Here is a 15,659-nt window from a genome sequence, read left to right as displayed (position 1 = left end):
GGCTGAAGGACCTGCTGCATCCTCTGACAATCCTCAACACTATCTGTCACTCCATCAACCTTGGTGTCATCTGCAAAGTTCCTAAGTACAATTAATCTCTTCCTACTTTGTTCATTTCTTGATATTCTTTTCATCCATTTCTCTCAGGCTGAAGGCCTGTTACTGTGCTGTAGTGTTCTTTAAAGGAAAAGTAATGAAATAGGATTGGGTATTTATTGTAGCTGAAACACAGTTTGCCAGTTTTGACTGTGCAGATACTTAGTCATCTTAATAAATGGCTACAATCTAAAATACTTGTGGAATAAATTTTGAGATTTTTATTTGAAAGTTGAGCCTTCAATGAGGTCATACCACCCAACCATTATCTCTGATTATTTTGTTGTGATTTCCTATAATTCTGATTAATATTTCTTTTTTTTAGTATGTATTGCATCAGGAACAAAGGTGGCATTATTTAACAGACTTCGTTCACAGACTGTCAGTACACGTTATCTACATGTAGAAGGAGGAAATTTCCATGCCAGTTCACAACAGTGGGGAGCATTTTACATCCATTTATGTAAGCAGCCCTATCTTGGTGCACTTTGCTGTGCATTCCTGAGTTGTGCGTTATTTTTGTATTATATGTCATTTTAAACAAAGCCATTGTTCTGCAATTAGAAATCTCCAATGCATTAAAAAAAAAGCATTTTCTAGTAAGAGAAAAAGGTTTTGGGCATTGGGTTGGCTCTTAGAATGTTATCCAATGTATTTATTGATGCAGACCCTATTGGAAAACCTGAACAGGGCAGAGTTTTAAGCTGGGAGCCTTTCCCTGTTTGTTACTGAGGTACTGTTGTGCGCAAGAAAATTGTTTTTTTCAAGCTTTGTGTTTGCCATGTATGTTGTTCTGACACCCTGGGCTAGTACGCAGTCAATTCCAGCCCCACATGCCCCGGAGTCGCAACACAAGTGAATTAAACAATAATTCTTAGAAAAATACCCAAAGTCTTTGGCCCTAGGCTGCCCAATAATCACAGTCACCCGGTTTGTAAATGTAAACATTAATATTGTTTATTCATAACAACTATCAAATATGAATTAAGGGGCTTAGTGGAGGGCTTTGAGACAAGTTGGGGGATTTTCGTGGCCCCGTGTTTGAAGAGTTGTTCGTCGCGGGGGGGGGGGGGGGGGAGCGCAGAGAGAGTGCGGGGTGAAAAAGGGGAAAAGATTTGGACAAACTGTATATCTGTCTATTGGGGGGTTTGCTCCCTGCACGGTTTATGCTTTGTAACCTATTAGATAAGTTTGGAATAAAATACATTGAAGAAAAAATAAATATACATCGTGTTCCTGGTTTGTTTGTGGCTTTTTCTCACTCTTTGGTCTGTCTCTCGCTTATAATTGTAATTCCACCTTGGTGGCTTTTGTTTGATATTATGTGTGGTTATGATACTTGTAATTTAACTTACGAACTGTGTAGCATAAAAATGTGGAAAACAATAAAAAAAAAAAATTTTTTAATCAAATGGTGCTGAACATCATGAAATCATCAGCAAGTAATCCCATTTCTACAGAATCCATAGCATCCCTACATTGCAGAAGGAGGCCATTCGACCCATCGTGTTTGCACGATCCTCCAAAAGAGCGCACTACTAGGCCCACTACTGCGTTCTATCCCCATAACCCCACCTAACTTTCACATCCCTGGACACTAAGGGGCAATTCACATGGTCAAGCCACCTAACCTGCATATCTTTGGACTGTGGGTGGGAACCTCGGATGTCCCTGTCGCGACCTGTCTAGCTGTGGACTAGATTTTGTGCTATGCTCACAGGATTGTGACCTCGGGCCTGCTCTAGAATTAGATCCCACCAAGGTGTGTGCCTCTGAGCCGGTGGAGGGTTTGGTGCACGCTGTCATGGGTCTTCAAAGGTGTTGTTCACAGGTTCTTCACCCGAGTTGTCCTTAGAGCTAGAGCTGAGGTCATGGCATGTGGGTGTCCTCGAGAGCTTTCCAGAGGTACGAAAGAGAGTAAAGAAAATTAGTGCACGGACAAGGGCTTGAAAAGAGGACACTATACTCACTGTACCTGTGGGATGTGCTGCTGCAGGATCCTCACTTGGGTGCGTGCCACCCATGGTCCATATCCTCACCAGATGACACACTCCTCAAGGAGAGTAAGGATCATAATGTCGGCAACTCCACCCCCATGTTTGGGACCTCTTCCTGTTGTCGTGTGTGAACTTGGCCTGTATAAAGACAAATGGAGATAGTATGAGCAGGACACATGCCAAGGCAGATGATAAGGATGCCTGGCATGTGTGTGTGTGGTAAGTGGAGTGATGGTTAGGATGAGGACGTGAGATAGAAAGAGGCCTGATGGAGGTGTGAAGGTGTGCGTGAGACTGAGTAGTGATGTGCCTTGAGCTGGTAGTGCATGAGATGAATATAAATGGGTGATGGGTTGGTGAGTCTGAGAGTTAAGAGTAATAAACTGATGGACTTACCCCGGCAGCATAGATGAGATCAATCATCCTTTCCCTGCACTGGGGAGCCGGTCTAATGTGCACTGAATTGGCACTGACCACCATTGCCACCGCCCCCAAGCTAGAGTGGTGAGGTTGGTGGACGTGAGGTTGGAGAGGGGGTAGAGGACATGGCGCCAGGTCTCAACTGCATCCAGCAGGTGGTCCAGGGAGAAATAGCTGAACTTTGGGGCAGCAGTTCCTTTGGCTGTTAGGGCCATGTCATTGCTATGCAGCAGTCCTGGGCTTCAGAAAGTGATGTAGGTGTGTGCAGGTGTGCTATAAAATTGGTGCCCATGACGAGACAGTGGTGAGGTCAAGGTGTGGCGGGATAATCAGAGGCTGCCCTCCAGCATTCAGGCCTGTTTCCCATGAGTGAACAGTCAATGAGCTTTGCAGCGGACAATGCAGTGGGAAAACCTCCATTTTCCACACTCGCCACGGCATTTAGTGCGCAAATTGGAAAATTCCACCAATTGAAGCACTCGAAGATGGGCCTAGGACACAAAGAAGTAAAATAATACTAGAGATAAAGAGGTTGTATGAAAACAGGAAGGCTACATTAAAGTAGGATTATATTAACCAACTGACCTTGAGTCTGAACTGGGAGCATAGAACATACAGTGCAGAAGGAGGCCATTCGGCCCGTCGAGTCTGCACCGACCCACTTAAGCACTCACTTCCACCCTATCCCCATAACCCAATAACCTCTCCTAACCTTTTTTGGTCACTAAGGGCAATTTATCATGGCCAATCCACCTAACCTGCACATCTTTGGACTGTGGGAGGAAACCGGAGCACCCAGAGGAAACCCACGCTGACATGAGTAGAATGTGCAGACTCCGCACAGACAGTGACCCAGCGGGGAATCGAACCTGGGACCCTGGCGCTGTGAAGCCACAGTGCTAATCACTTCTGCTACCATGCTGCCCAGGGATTTCATATAGCATTTGCTAGGGACTCTGCGACTTAAGGAGACCACAAATTCTCATTGCAACTTGATTCTGGTAAGTAATCTAGTCAAAATTCAGAAATGGAATTCATTGCACCCATGAGTGATAGTTTAATATTGTGGCCACTATCATTATTTTGAATTCAACATAATTGAAATGCAAGTTTCTCCAGTTTTTCCTCATTACGCAAGCCTTTATGTTTCAGCTTCAAAGAGTTGCATCCATGGCTTGGGTGTTTCCCTTGTGTCAGAATTAGAATTAATATCCCAAGTGTTGTATGAGCACAACACAGTTTAATTATGACTTTGGCTGAGTTTGCTAATCTATATTTGTTGAACATTGAGGACTCAAACAACCAAAATTGCAAAGTCTTGCACAAAAAGAGACACTATCAGACCAAGGTAGAGGCACAGACTAGTGTTACTGACTCTCGCGGTTGTGGCAGGGCCTAAACAACATAATAGGCTACAAAGTGAAGCTGAGCAGTATCTCCGGCAGCAGCGCACCCCTCCCCGATGAACTCAATGCAGTCTATGCTCGGTTTGAGCAGGTAACCATAAATCCGCTGTCGAGTGTCCCAGCAGCCCATAACACACCCATACCCACCATCACAGCTTCCAAAGTCAGATCGGCTTTCCTGAAAGTGAATCCTCGGAAGGCAACTGGCCCGGACAGGTCCCTGGTCATGCACTCAGAGCCTGCGCGGACCAGCTGGTAGATGTGTTCGTGAACATCTTCAATCTGTGCCTACTCCACCCAGAGGTCCCCACATGCTTCAAGAAGGCCACCATCATACTGGTGCCAAAGAAGAACCAGCCAACTTGCCTCAATGACTACCGTCCGCTGACCCTGACGTCAGTCATAATAAAGTGCTTCGAGAGGTTGGTTATGAAGCACATTAACTCCATACTCCCAGAACACATTGATCCACTGCAATTCACATACCACTGCAACCGGTCCACAACAGACGCCATCTCCCTACACTCATCCCTAGAGCATCTTGACAACAAGGACTCCTACATCAGACTCCTATTTATTGACTACAGCTCCTCCTTCAATGCCATAATCCCAGCCAAACTCATATCAAAGCTCCAAAACCTAGGACTTGGCTCCTCGTTGAAGAATGTTATTCTCTGTCTGGTTGTTGGTGAACCTCAGACGGCTGCTTCTTAACACTTGCTGCAACCTCTGGTATCTTTGACTATATGTGAACATAGTCAGTGGTTGTTTTAACTGGTGTCGACATTATGATTTGAGGTTGACCGGAACTTGGCTGTTTCCCCCAATCGGTTCTGTTAGTGTCAGGTCTTCGGGGAAAGTCCAGATCATCTCTCGGCACAGTCGGATTCATACTTTCTGCAGGTTCCGCTCCTGACAGATTGGTTCTCCCCACCAACAGTGGATCGGCATGCCTCCTCCAGTTGATGTCATCGTGGGTTTGGACAATGTAGGAGACAGGTCCGGTCTGTGCTGTGATCATGGTAGGAACCCATTTTTCTCATGTAGTGTAGTTTCTTGCAAGAACTTCTTGTTCCTGGTGAAAGACACAACTTTTTGCTTTGTTTTCCCGCCATATAATCTGATCCTGTTGTTTTTTTCTGGATGATTTACATAGAACATACAGTGCAAGAGGAGGCCATTCAGCCCATTCAGTCTGCACCAACCCACTTAAGCTCCCACTTCCAAACTATTCCCCGTAACCCAATAACCCCTCGTAGCCTTTTTGGACACTAAGGGCAATTTAGCATGGGCAATCCATCTAATCTTTGGACAATGGGAGGAAACCGGAGCACCCGGAGGAAACCAACACAGACATGGGGAGAACGTGCAGACTCCGCACAGACAGTGACCGAGTGGGGAATCAAACCTGGGACCCTGGCGCTGTAAAGCCACAGTGCTAGCCACTGTCCTCATAGTTCATCTTGGGTGGTTTTCATAAGTTTAACGCTGTACGCAATTGTCGTTTAATCATCAGTAATGCTGGAGAAACTTTTAATTTTGATTGAGCAGCGTTCCTGTACATGAGCAAGAATTGACTCAGAAATTTGGCCAATGAACCTTGTCCCTGGTTGCCTATAATGCGTGTTCGGAATGTTCTGCTAGTCAATTTGTAGCAGGATGGTATGGTGCAGACTTAATATGTTGTATTCCGTTCTCCTTCAAGAAGCTTTCAAATTCTTGAGATATGAACTGTGGGGTCCGTTATCTCTCACCAATTACTCAAGGAAACCAAATTTGCTAAAGATTTCTCCCAATCTCTCAATTGCCTTCCCTGATGACATTCACCTCATCTTGGCAACTACTGGCCATTTTGAATGGTCATCGACTGTAATTAGAAACATGGATCATTCAAATGGTCCTGTGTAACCAATGTGTACCATTGCCAAGCCTCTTCTGGTCATTGCCATGGATGCAGCAGTGCTAACGATGGCAGGTTTTGCAACTTCGCACAACACGGAAAACGTTCCCCTCTATTTCAGAATCTAATCCAGGCCATCAGAAATAGTTCCTTGCCATCTCCTTCATTCTAACAATTCTACAATTGTTCCCATGTAATTGGTTCGACACTCATCTTCTTAATGGTGATGGAATGATCATTCTCATCTCCCAAAGGAGACATTCTGCCTGTACAGATAACTCAAATCTTCAAGTGTAAAACGGCCTCAAATCAGGCTATACTTCTCAGGTCTGCCTTGAAGCACCATGTCCATTACCTTAGCGAGTATTGGATCACTTTGGGTGTACCTCTTCACTTGTCCTGAGGTAACAGGAGGATTGTCTATATGTTTGAGGTAGATGTTTCTGCTCGAACTTCTTGTTGACAAACTAGTTGGTAAGGGTAGTCGAGAAAATCCATCTTCATTACCGTGAAGGCTTGACTGACGATACTTGATAGTATACGTACATGCTGACAACAGAAATATCCATCTCTGAATTCTGCTCGCTACCAGTGATGGAGTCTCTGTATGTAATACAAAAATTGTTGTTAATGGACAACGGTCCATCAATAATGTGAATTTCCTCCCGTATAGGAATTGATGGAAGCTTTTTATCCCAAAGAAATTCCGAAGACTTTTTTCTCAATATGTGCATAATTGATTTAAGCTTTATTCAATGTTCTGGAGGCAAAGGCTGTAGGTTTATCATCACCTGAAGCTATGATGTGGGGTACCACCATTGGATGATGCGTCACATGTTAACCGTAGAGGTAGGTTTGGATCAAAATGTGTCAGAATTTCTGACTTGAGCAGCACAAAAGTTTTCTCACATTGTTCCATCCACTTCCACTTTTTATTTGACACAATAAGAGTTTCAAAATGGTCCCCAAATTGTGGACAAGCCTTACATTGTAATCTAGTAAGCCTAAGAAGGATCGAAGTTGGTTAACATTCTGAGGTGCAGGTGCCTTGGTAATAGCTTTGACCTTCGGAGGAGACTTATGAAATTCCTTGACATCATTTCCATGTCCCAAATATTTGATTGAAGATTGGAAAAATTTGAATTTGTCCTTTTGGACTCCTAATCCATAATCATTTAATCTTTGTAATGTGGCAGCCAGGTTGCAAAGATGTTGGGATGGATTCTCCACCCCGTGACACCGGAAATCCGGCATCCGCGAAAATCAATGTGGCGGTAGCCATTGGAGCATATGCTATGCTCCAGGGCTTGCTGGTGACGGCAACGCGCTCCACACCCCGCCCAAGCGTCAGCATACAAAACAGGCATTAACATGCGTTAATATATCATTACTGGGTTCGGTCCGGTATTCTTTGGGCCTCCGCGATGCTCTGCCCCTGCCAGGTGGTAGTGACTTGGGTGCAGTGTACTATAAGTATTTGCAAATGGGGACCAGATGCCGTGGCTGCTGTAAGAAGTCTTACAACACCAGGTTAAAGTCTAACAGGTTTGATTCAAACACGAGCTTTCGGAGCGCAGCTCCTTCCTCAGGTGAATGGCGAGGTCTGTTCCAGAAACATTTATATAGACAAAGTCAGAGAAGTGTGGTGTCGGCGGGGTCACATGCACTGTGGCCTTTGGCACCCTCCCTGGCACACAACCCCTCTCAGGACAGAGGCCTCACGAGTGACATGATCAGCAAGCCCACACTACAGGACCACCGGCTGTCTCCAGCCCACCGCACTGCTGCTCCCATCCACCCTGCCCCTAGACTCGTTGCCACAGCTCGTGTGCCACACCCAGGACCCACAGCTACAATCCCAACAAGTAGCCAACCCACCTCACCCAGCCCCATCTGTGGGCCCCAAAGATTTATTAAGTGAAATCAAATTTCACCAATCCCACCACATCAACTGGTGAGGTTTATACCCATGCCCTAAGGGCACTAGCCTGGACCTCTGGATTATTAGACCACTGAAACTACCACTATGTCACCATTGAGAGAAGGACTTAAAATGTAATTCCATATGAAAGTTGATTGAATGGGGAGATATAGGGTGTGATCTAAGGAAAATGAAACAGTATCCAGCATCAAGAGTGTTTAGCAGGGTGTTTCCCGGTACTCGCAGTGCCGAGAAAGACCTCGCTATCTAACAGGACTCTGCTTTATTTCAGGGCCTAAGCGGGGAACACCCCGCCGACACCACACTTCGTCTCATTTCCTGCACTGAGGAGCTCTGCTCACCAGTGCAGGAAAAGATCTCAGGACTCTCCCAATGTGGCCCCTGGACCCCATAACTCACCTATCGTTCCCCCCCCCCCCCACATACCACCTGATAAGGACAGGGCAACCCCAGGCCTGATCCCCAGCATGGGCACAAACTCAGGCACCACCAGCCTGACAGTGACCTTGCCAGTGCCATCTGGCATTGCCAAGGTGCCCAGGTGGCATTGAGGGTCCCAGGATACCACCCTACCCATAATCCAGCCACCCAGGGGCCCCTGGGACACCCAGCCAAATGTTGCTCCTTCTGCTCCCTGTTTGTGGAGATCACTGCTAAACGGCACTCGCCTGGGATCTCCGAGGGAAAGTTATTAGATCCCAATGCTTTGCGTAGATCTGACGAGGGCACATTAAAGTGAGACTAATTGCTCACTTTAATATGCAAATTACAGATCCCACCCATTGTGGGTGGGATCTGGTGCGTGATGTCTCATGAGATCCCGTGAGATCTCACGAGGCGTGGCGAGGTGAGCAAATCTCACAAGAGACATTTCGCGAGACCTACCAGCCACAGTGGGAGATTCTGCCCATGGGTTTTCCAACATAGATGCAGCACTAAATCCCAAATACATTTCAGTGCTTGTAAGCAATATATTAATCAGAAGATAAAGTGCATTCGGAAATTGCTCATTGAAGTCCTTCAAATATCCATCCATCAGGTTACAGTCATACCATCACTAATGGGTTAAATTATGGGGTTCAGAAAGAATACGTTTGTAATACAAGAGGCACATGATTCCCAGATACTCAATACAATCAGATTTAAGGCAGTGTTTTTCAAACTTTATTTCCCCGAGGACCCATTGTTACCAACCGGCCAACCTTCGGGACCCACACCGGCCGACCTTTGCGACCCACGTCTGCCGACTTTCGCGACCCACCATTTTCTCTTACCTTGTCTGCTGCTGCAAAATGGAGGAATCATAATCGCACCGAAAGCACGTGATGTTGACGTTCCCGGGGGGGGGGGGGGGGGGGGGAAACATGACCTGCTCTCTGCCTCCCTTCGGCTGTTGCACGCGAATTTGCGCAATTGGGAGTGCCACAACGGACGGCTTCGCAGCCCTCCCGACACACACCCACGACCCACCCGCGTGTCGTGACCCCGACTTTGAAAATGCCGGATTTAAGGAATAATAATTACTGTCGTACAAACACTCTTCAAGGTGGATAGAATTACTTAGTTTAATGTACTGGTTTCAGTGTTAAACAATTAGCGTCAACACAATGACTAGGCTCTTTGGTATCAGTATCTCTAAATTTACTTAGGTGCAATATGGTTTTAGTTTTTGTTAAGTTTTACACATTTTTAATAAAGCATTTATATCACATGTAATGCAATGGTAAATCAAAACATTATACAAAATTTAGATCTTGCCTACCCTTCTGAAATACAATCTTTCCAAGAAACATGCTTTTATTCCAGTGTAATGTAGATAAATTATACATTCTCCTTCTGCCAGTGACGACATGGATACAGTTCTTAAATTCTCTGATATAGACTCGACTATCAGTATTGAAAAATAGTCTTTTTCAAATGGAAGGTCTTTAACTGGCGTTCACATCCCTTTTTGAGTATAAGTAGACAATTCTGATAGTTTATAAGTAAATGCAGCAACTGTTATGTTGCTGACTTCTACTGAGCAGAAAGATCCTAAGGTTGTCTCTTTATCTGTGCCAAGTTATCTGACCTCTGCCAGGGTACTGGAATTTGCCTGAAGTGTCTTGGACTACGAGGAACAGAAACTAAACTTACATCCTCGCTCATGATCACTTTTAGTCACCAGGCTAATGCTGCCACCCCACCACCTCCCCCACTGACTGGTTGAGAGGAGGTCAGGGTCGGAGGGTTAAGTTGTTAAATCTAGTGAACAAAACGTCACCTTAGCGGTCATTGGGTATCATTATGGCCCTCTGTAGGGAGGCCCATCAATTCATGAACATAATTGAATCAGGCTACCTGAGTGTACTGGGGAGCTCAATTTAAATTGCTGCAACTCCCACCAATCAAGATCTCTCCTTCCCTTCCTGACTGTGGCCTCTTTCGCCTCCCCTCCTGATCGCCAAACGTTTTCATCCCCTTTGTGATTGCTGTCCTATTTTCTCCTTCTCAATTGGAGATTCTCTCCTTCTATCCTGATCACAACTTCCTTTTCCCTTCTTGGCCTTGGGTTCTCCCTTCCAAATGGCAGGGATCATACTACAGCTCATTTGACCGGGTGCCTGGTAAGAAACGGAGCTACATGAGAATGTCTACATGATACATGGCTGCATGATTGATCTGTATCCCAGCTTGAGTCACCTCAAAAGAGAAGGGGAGAAAACGGAGCACAAAACGAATTAATTTGACATAAATTTATTCTGTTGGAATGACAGTGATAAGACAATGATCTTGTGTTACATCTAGAAAATATTGCACAAACTTTACCATTGACCAGATTTCTATTTGAGTCACATACAAGAAAAAAATGATTAAAAGTAATTACTGTAATTTCTTATTAAAACAACATTTGATACAAACTTAATTTTTGAAATTACTATCAAACTAAACTTGAGGAATGCTTGAAATTAACAAAGGCAGAAAAAGCAAAGTACCTCTGCCTGCAGAATAATCAGCAACAAACTGAATTAGAAATATTACATTTTTATAAATAGGTTTTGATTGGATTGATTGATGAACTGGTCTTTAATTTATTGTTGCACAAAATAAATATAAACTATAGCATGCACAGCACTGAGATGAGCCTTTTAAACAACTGGCCTCCGCACCTGGCAGCTCCTGTGGCTGCCTCCGAACCATTCACGGGTCACCTGGCAGGTGGTAGCATGTACCACCTCCTCCCACCCACATGAAAAAATAGTAAGTTCAAAAGATCCTTTCCGTTCTCCCCATGCCCAGCATGCCAAGGCACGTTCCCCTATAGCCCCACTTTTCTCCATGCCAAGGTATACCCCCAAAAAACCTCTATGGCGCCTCATGCACCCCATGCCAAGGTATGTACTCCACCCGCTCCTTTGGGTCTCCCCCATGTCAAGGTATGCCATCCCAAATAACCCCTATTGCTCCTCATATGCCCCATACCAAGATATGCCCTGCACCTACCCTAAAATCCTCTCATGCCCTTATGCCAAGATATGCCCCCCAAACAACCCCTTTGGTCCTTGTGCTCTTCATGCCAAGACATGACACTTCCATGACAATTCTCCTGCTATAGGCTAAATAGAAGCAATGAACCCTATAGTCAGAGTAGGGTGTGCACAAAAGCTTTAAAAAAGGTGTTTCGTTGACACTTTCTTAAACAAACATTTTCTACAGCCCAACAAAAGCATCAATTATCCAGACCCTTTAAAGTAGCAAAAGTCGGAACTGTAAGCACTTGAAGCTTCTTTCTCTTGTGAAAATTAACATTGTGAAATTGATGGATCAAAGAGCCAGAGCTGTCAATCAAGTAATGTCTCCCTGGGCCCAGGTATTTCAAAAGGTCAATGAATTCCTGGACTCTCAGCCAAGACCATTCTGCATTACTAGCTGAGAGCCCAGATTACCATGAAAATGGTAGGGGCATGAGGTGGCATGGATGGGGCATGGTTGTGCATGGGGTGTGAGAGCACGTGAGGGCTGGAGGGACTTTCTGATTTTATTATAACTGGGACAAAAAGTCCCACAGCACTGAGGCGATCCTTTTAAACAACCCGCCTCTGCACCCGGCAGCCCCTGTGGCTGCGTCTGAACTTTTCCCGGGTCAGTTGGCCTGACTGCAGGTCACACCATCCCCCCCACAATGAAAAATCCGCTCTTCCTTGCACCTGACGTGGGTGGGTCATGTCGAAAATTTTCCCGACTCCCACTACCTGCCTTGAGGATGGAAATCTAGCCCTCAAAGCCTGAATACAATTTTCAGGTGTTTAAGACCAGAGTCAAAGTATCAAGAGAATAGTGTGCCGGATTGAGCATCTCATCCTAAATTAAACGATAGCCTTATTAAATGCCTGAGTGACTGTACATGTATGCAGAGCTTTCCTTAACAACCTCTAAAGACATATTACATTTTTTAATATAAAGCCAACGGTAACAGAACAGTTGGTTCTATGCCCTATTAAAAAAGTTTAAAAGTGCAAGATGAGTGCTTTACACTGCTTATCGCCATACTGATGAGAACGTTGTGATGGGATCTCAAACAATCCCAGAATTTAACATCAGTGACTTCACTTGAAATATATTCTACAACATAACTTGTGTCAATTTGTGGCCTAGACCACCCCATACCAAAATACAATGTGCAGTATATAGCTGGTGTACAACAGAATGCATTTATAGAAACATTTTAAATAATTTCTATAGCGCCCCAAATGCTTAGTTCCACCAAGCCAATCTCATGCCATCTCCATAACTAGATAAAGTCTCACAGAAACAGGAAATTCTCAGAAAATAGTTTTTGGTTCAAATCCTGGATGAGAGAGAATGAGGATGATTACAATGCAATACCACCTCAGCTGGTTGTGGCGAATTGTTTCTGAAATTTATGACAGCATCTATAATCAACACAATTTTTATCCTTAATGAGTGCAACTCGAATGGAAAAAAAATAATATGGAATCATTTTTTTCTTTTATGGGCAACATTGGATTTCTGACAATGGCTGACTCAAAGTAATTCTAAGAGGAGTTAATTATAACTGATCTTTGATTTAGATTACAGCTACCATGTACCTCACTCAGGCTCAAACAATTTTGTAATCTTTTGCATTTACTAATCTGGCCACATGATTTATTTCAATTGGAACAGTAAAAAAAATTAATGTTCACACAGGCTGATGCAGTACATATCAGCCATGATTGACTGGTGTTGCAGTCTTGATGGGCCGAATGGCCTAATTCTGCTCCTACATCTTATTGTAGCATCTAGTTTTAGGTTATTGAGCTCCAGAAACAAAACGTTTCTATGATAAGTATGGATAATTTCAAAAAATGTCACATCCATAAACAATCTGTATTCATATTAGAATTTAAATGGAATAAAAAGAATCCAGGAGTACAGATTCACAAATCATTTAAAATAGCATTGGAGGTTAAACAAATCCATTGAAAAAACAAGAAAGTATTTGGATAAGCCTCTGTAGGAATATAATTGAAAAGCAGAGAAGTTCTGTTAAACTTATACAGGACCTTGGTTGGGCCACACTTGGAATACTGTGCATAATTCTGGTCTCCGTATTAAAAAAATAAGTACTTTTTGCTACCGATGTTACCAGAACGGAGATTGTAATTATCAGGAAAGACTGAACAGACTGGGGCTCTTAAGGCTGAGGAGTGACCTAATATAGGTCTTTAACAATGTAGAGAATATGTTTCCACCAGCGTGACAGTCCAAATCTTGAAATCATAAAGAGAAGATAGGCGTCAATGCATCCAAAAAGAATTCAAATGAAATGTATTTCCCCAGAGAGTGGTTAGAATGAGGAGCATGTGGCAGTTGAGGCAAATAGCACAGATGCATTTAAGAGGAACCTTCATCAGTAAATGAGGGAACAATGAAGGATTTGCTAATAAATTGGATGAAGAGGGAGGAGAATAGTTTGTGAAGCATAAACGTTGGCATTGATCAGTTGGACTGAATAGCATGGTTCTGGGCTGTAGACCTATGTGATTCCATGAAATATATAGAAATATTTAGAATCAGGCATGATGTAAGTGATTACACTTTTCAACATGGACAGATCAATCTGGCTACAATGCTGTTACTCCACAGACCTCTCCTCATTCGGTTCTGGATATTCTGATGCAGTTGAAGGCAGTGATGTTTCTTCTGGTATTCTCTCATCTGATTGAATGTCTTGACTAGAAGAACTCATAGTTGGGCCATGTTCATTTTCTCTTGTGGTGGTAACAACTGCTAAAAATACAGGAAACAGCATAGTTATTTTATATTTTGTCACCCAACAACCAACCTCTCCATTCACCTACTCATGACCCAGCTCACCCGCCTATTTACCTATCTACTCACCCACTCATAGGAACAGCTTCTTCCCCACAGCTACAAGACTCCTCATCGACTCCCCCTTGGACTGATCTGTTCAGTGGAAGAACACTATTCACTTTGCCCTATGCTGCTCTTGCTTTGCTTAGTCCCTTGTTCCGCACTGTAACCAATCACAGTTTGTCGATGTACCATTTGTCAATGTTCTCTGTTGATTATTCTTGTGTCTAATATGGACGTACTGTGTACGTTCCCTCGGCCGCAGAAAAATACTTTTCACTATACTTCGGTACATGTGACAAGAAATCAAATCAAATCAAAATCCATCTACTCACCTCACCCATTCATCCATTAGCCTATTCACTAACATATGAATTAGGAGAAGGCTGTTCAGCCCCTTAAGCCTGCTCTGCTAGTCAATAGGATCATGGTTGATCTGATTGCAACCTCCTGATTACCACCGATAACCTTTCATTCCTTTGTTTATCAAGAATCTATTGACTACTTCCGGTTACGGCTATGCGGGGCTAAGCTGCACGTTCGGCCGCTCCCGCCAGGAACGGACTTTTGGGCTCTTTTAAGGGCCCCCAGCGGTACTTGCTCGACGGTTCCCGACGTGGGAAGGTGTCTGCAGCGGATCCCCAGTGGTCTATGGTCGTGACCAGGAGTGGGGCCAGCAGAATAGCGGTGGCAGCGCCTAAGAAAAAGCGGGGGAAGAGAATCAAGATGGCGGCCGGCGGAGGCCTCGAGGAATGGAGGCAGTGGGCGCAGGTGCAGCAGGAGACTCTCCAGCGCTGTTTTCAGGAGCTGAAAGTGGAGCTGCTGGACTCACTGAAGGCGAATACTGACAAGCTGCTGGCGACGCAGACAGCCCAGGGGGTGGAGATCCGGGAGCTTCGACAACAAGCCTCCGAAAGAGAGGATGAGGCCGCGGCCCTCGCGGTAAAGGTGGAGATGCACGAGGCGCTCCACAAGAAGTGGCAGGAGCGGTTCGAGGAGATGGAGAACCGGTCGAGGCGGAAAAACTTGCGGATCCTGGGCCTCACGGAGGGGCTGAAAGGGTCAGACCTGGGGGCCTATGTGGTCGTTTTGTTGAACTTGCTGATGGGAGCTGGGTCCTTCCAGGGGCCCCTGGAGCTGGAGGGGGCCCACAGAATACTGGCCAGGAGGCCCAAACCGAATGAGCCACCACGGGCGATGCTGGTGCGGTTCCACCGGTTCGTTGACCGAGAGTGCATGCTTAGGTGGGCCAAGAAGGAGCGGAGCAGCAAGAGGGAGAACACGGTAGTGCGGATCTACCAGGACTGGAGTGCGGAGGTGGCCAAGCGGAGGGCCGGGTACAACTGGACGAAGGCGGTGCTCCACAGAAAGAGTGTGAAGTTTGGCATGTTACAGCCGGCACGCCTGTGGGTCACCTACAAGGACCAGCACTTTTATTTTGAGTCCCCGGAGGAGGCGTGGGTCTTTGTGCAGGCCGAGAAGTTGGACTCTGACTGAGGGTCGGGGGTTTGTAAAGAACTGTGTTAACTTTTGGTGGGAAG

At 45.0% G+C, this 15,659-nt stretch overlaps 1 protein-coding gene across 1 annotated transcript in view; it reads right to left on the bottom strand.

Annotated features, from left to right (window-relative positions):
• Positions 1 to 9,421: 9,421 nt before the first annotated feature.
• Positions 9,422 to 15,659, bottom strand: part of LOC119963007 (protein sel-1 homolog 3-like) — a 129,954-nt gene continuing 123,716 nt past the window's right edge. The window contains 1 exon segment of the mRNA XM_038791459.1: positions 9,422 to 14,034. Coding sequence (XP_038647387.1) covers positions 13,880 to 14,034 — 155 coding nt within the window. The 3' untranslated portion in view covers positions 9,422 to 13,879.

The sequence above is a fragment of the Scyliorhinus canicula genome, chromosome 3 (genome assembly GCF_902713615.1).
Source record: "Scyliorhinus canicula chromosome 3, sScyCan1.1, whole genome shotgun sequence".
In the NCBI taxonomy this organism is placed as follows: Eukaryota; Metazoa; Chordata; class Chondrichthyes; order Carcharhiniformes; family Scyliorhinidae; genus Scyliorhinus; species Scyliorhinus canicula.
This window is presented reverse-complemented; position numbering and strand designations above follow the sequence as displayed.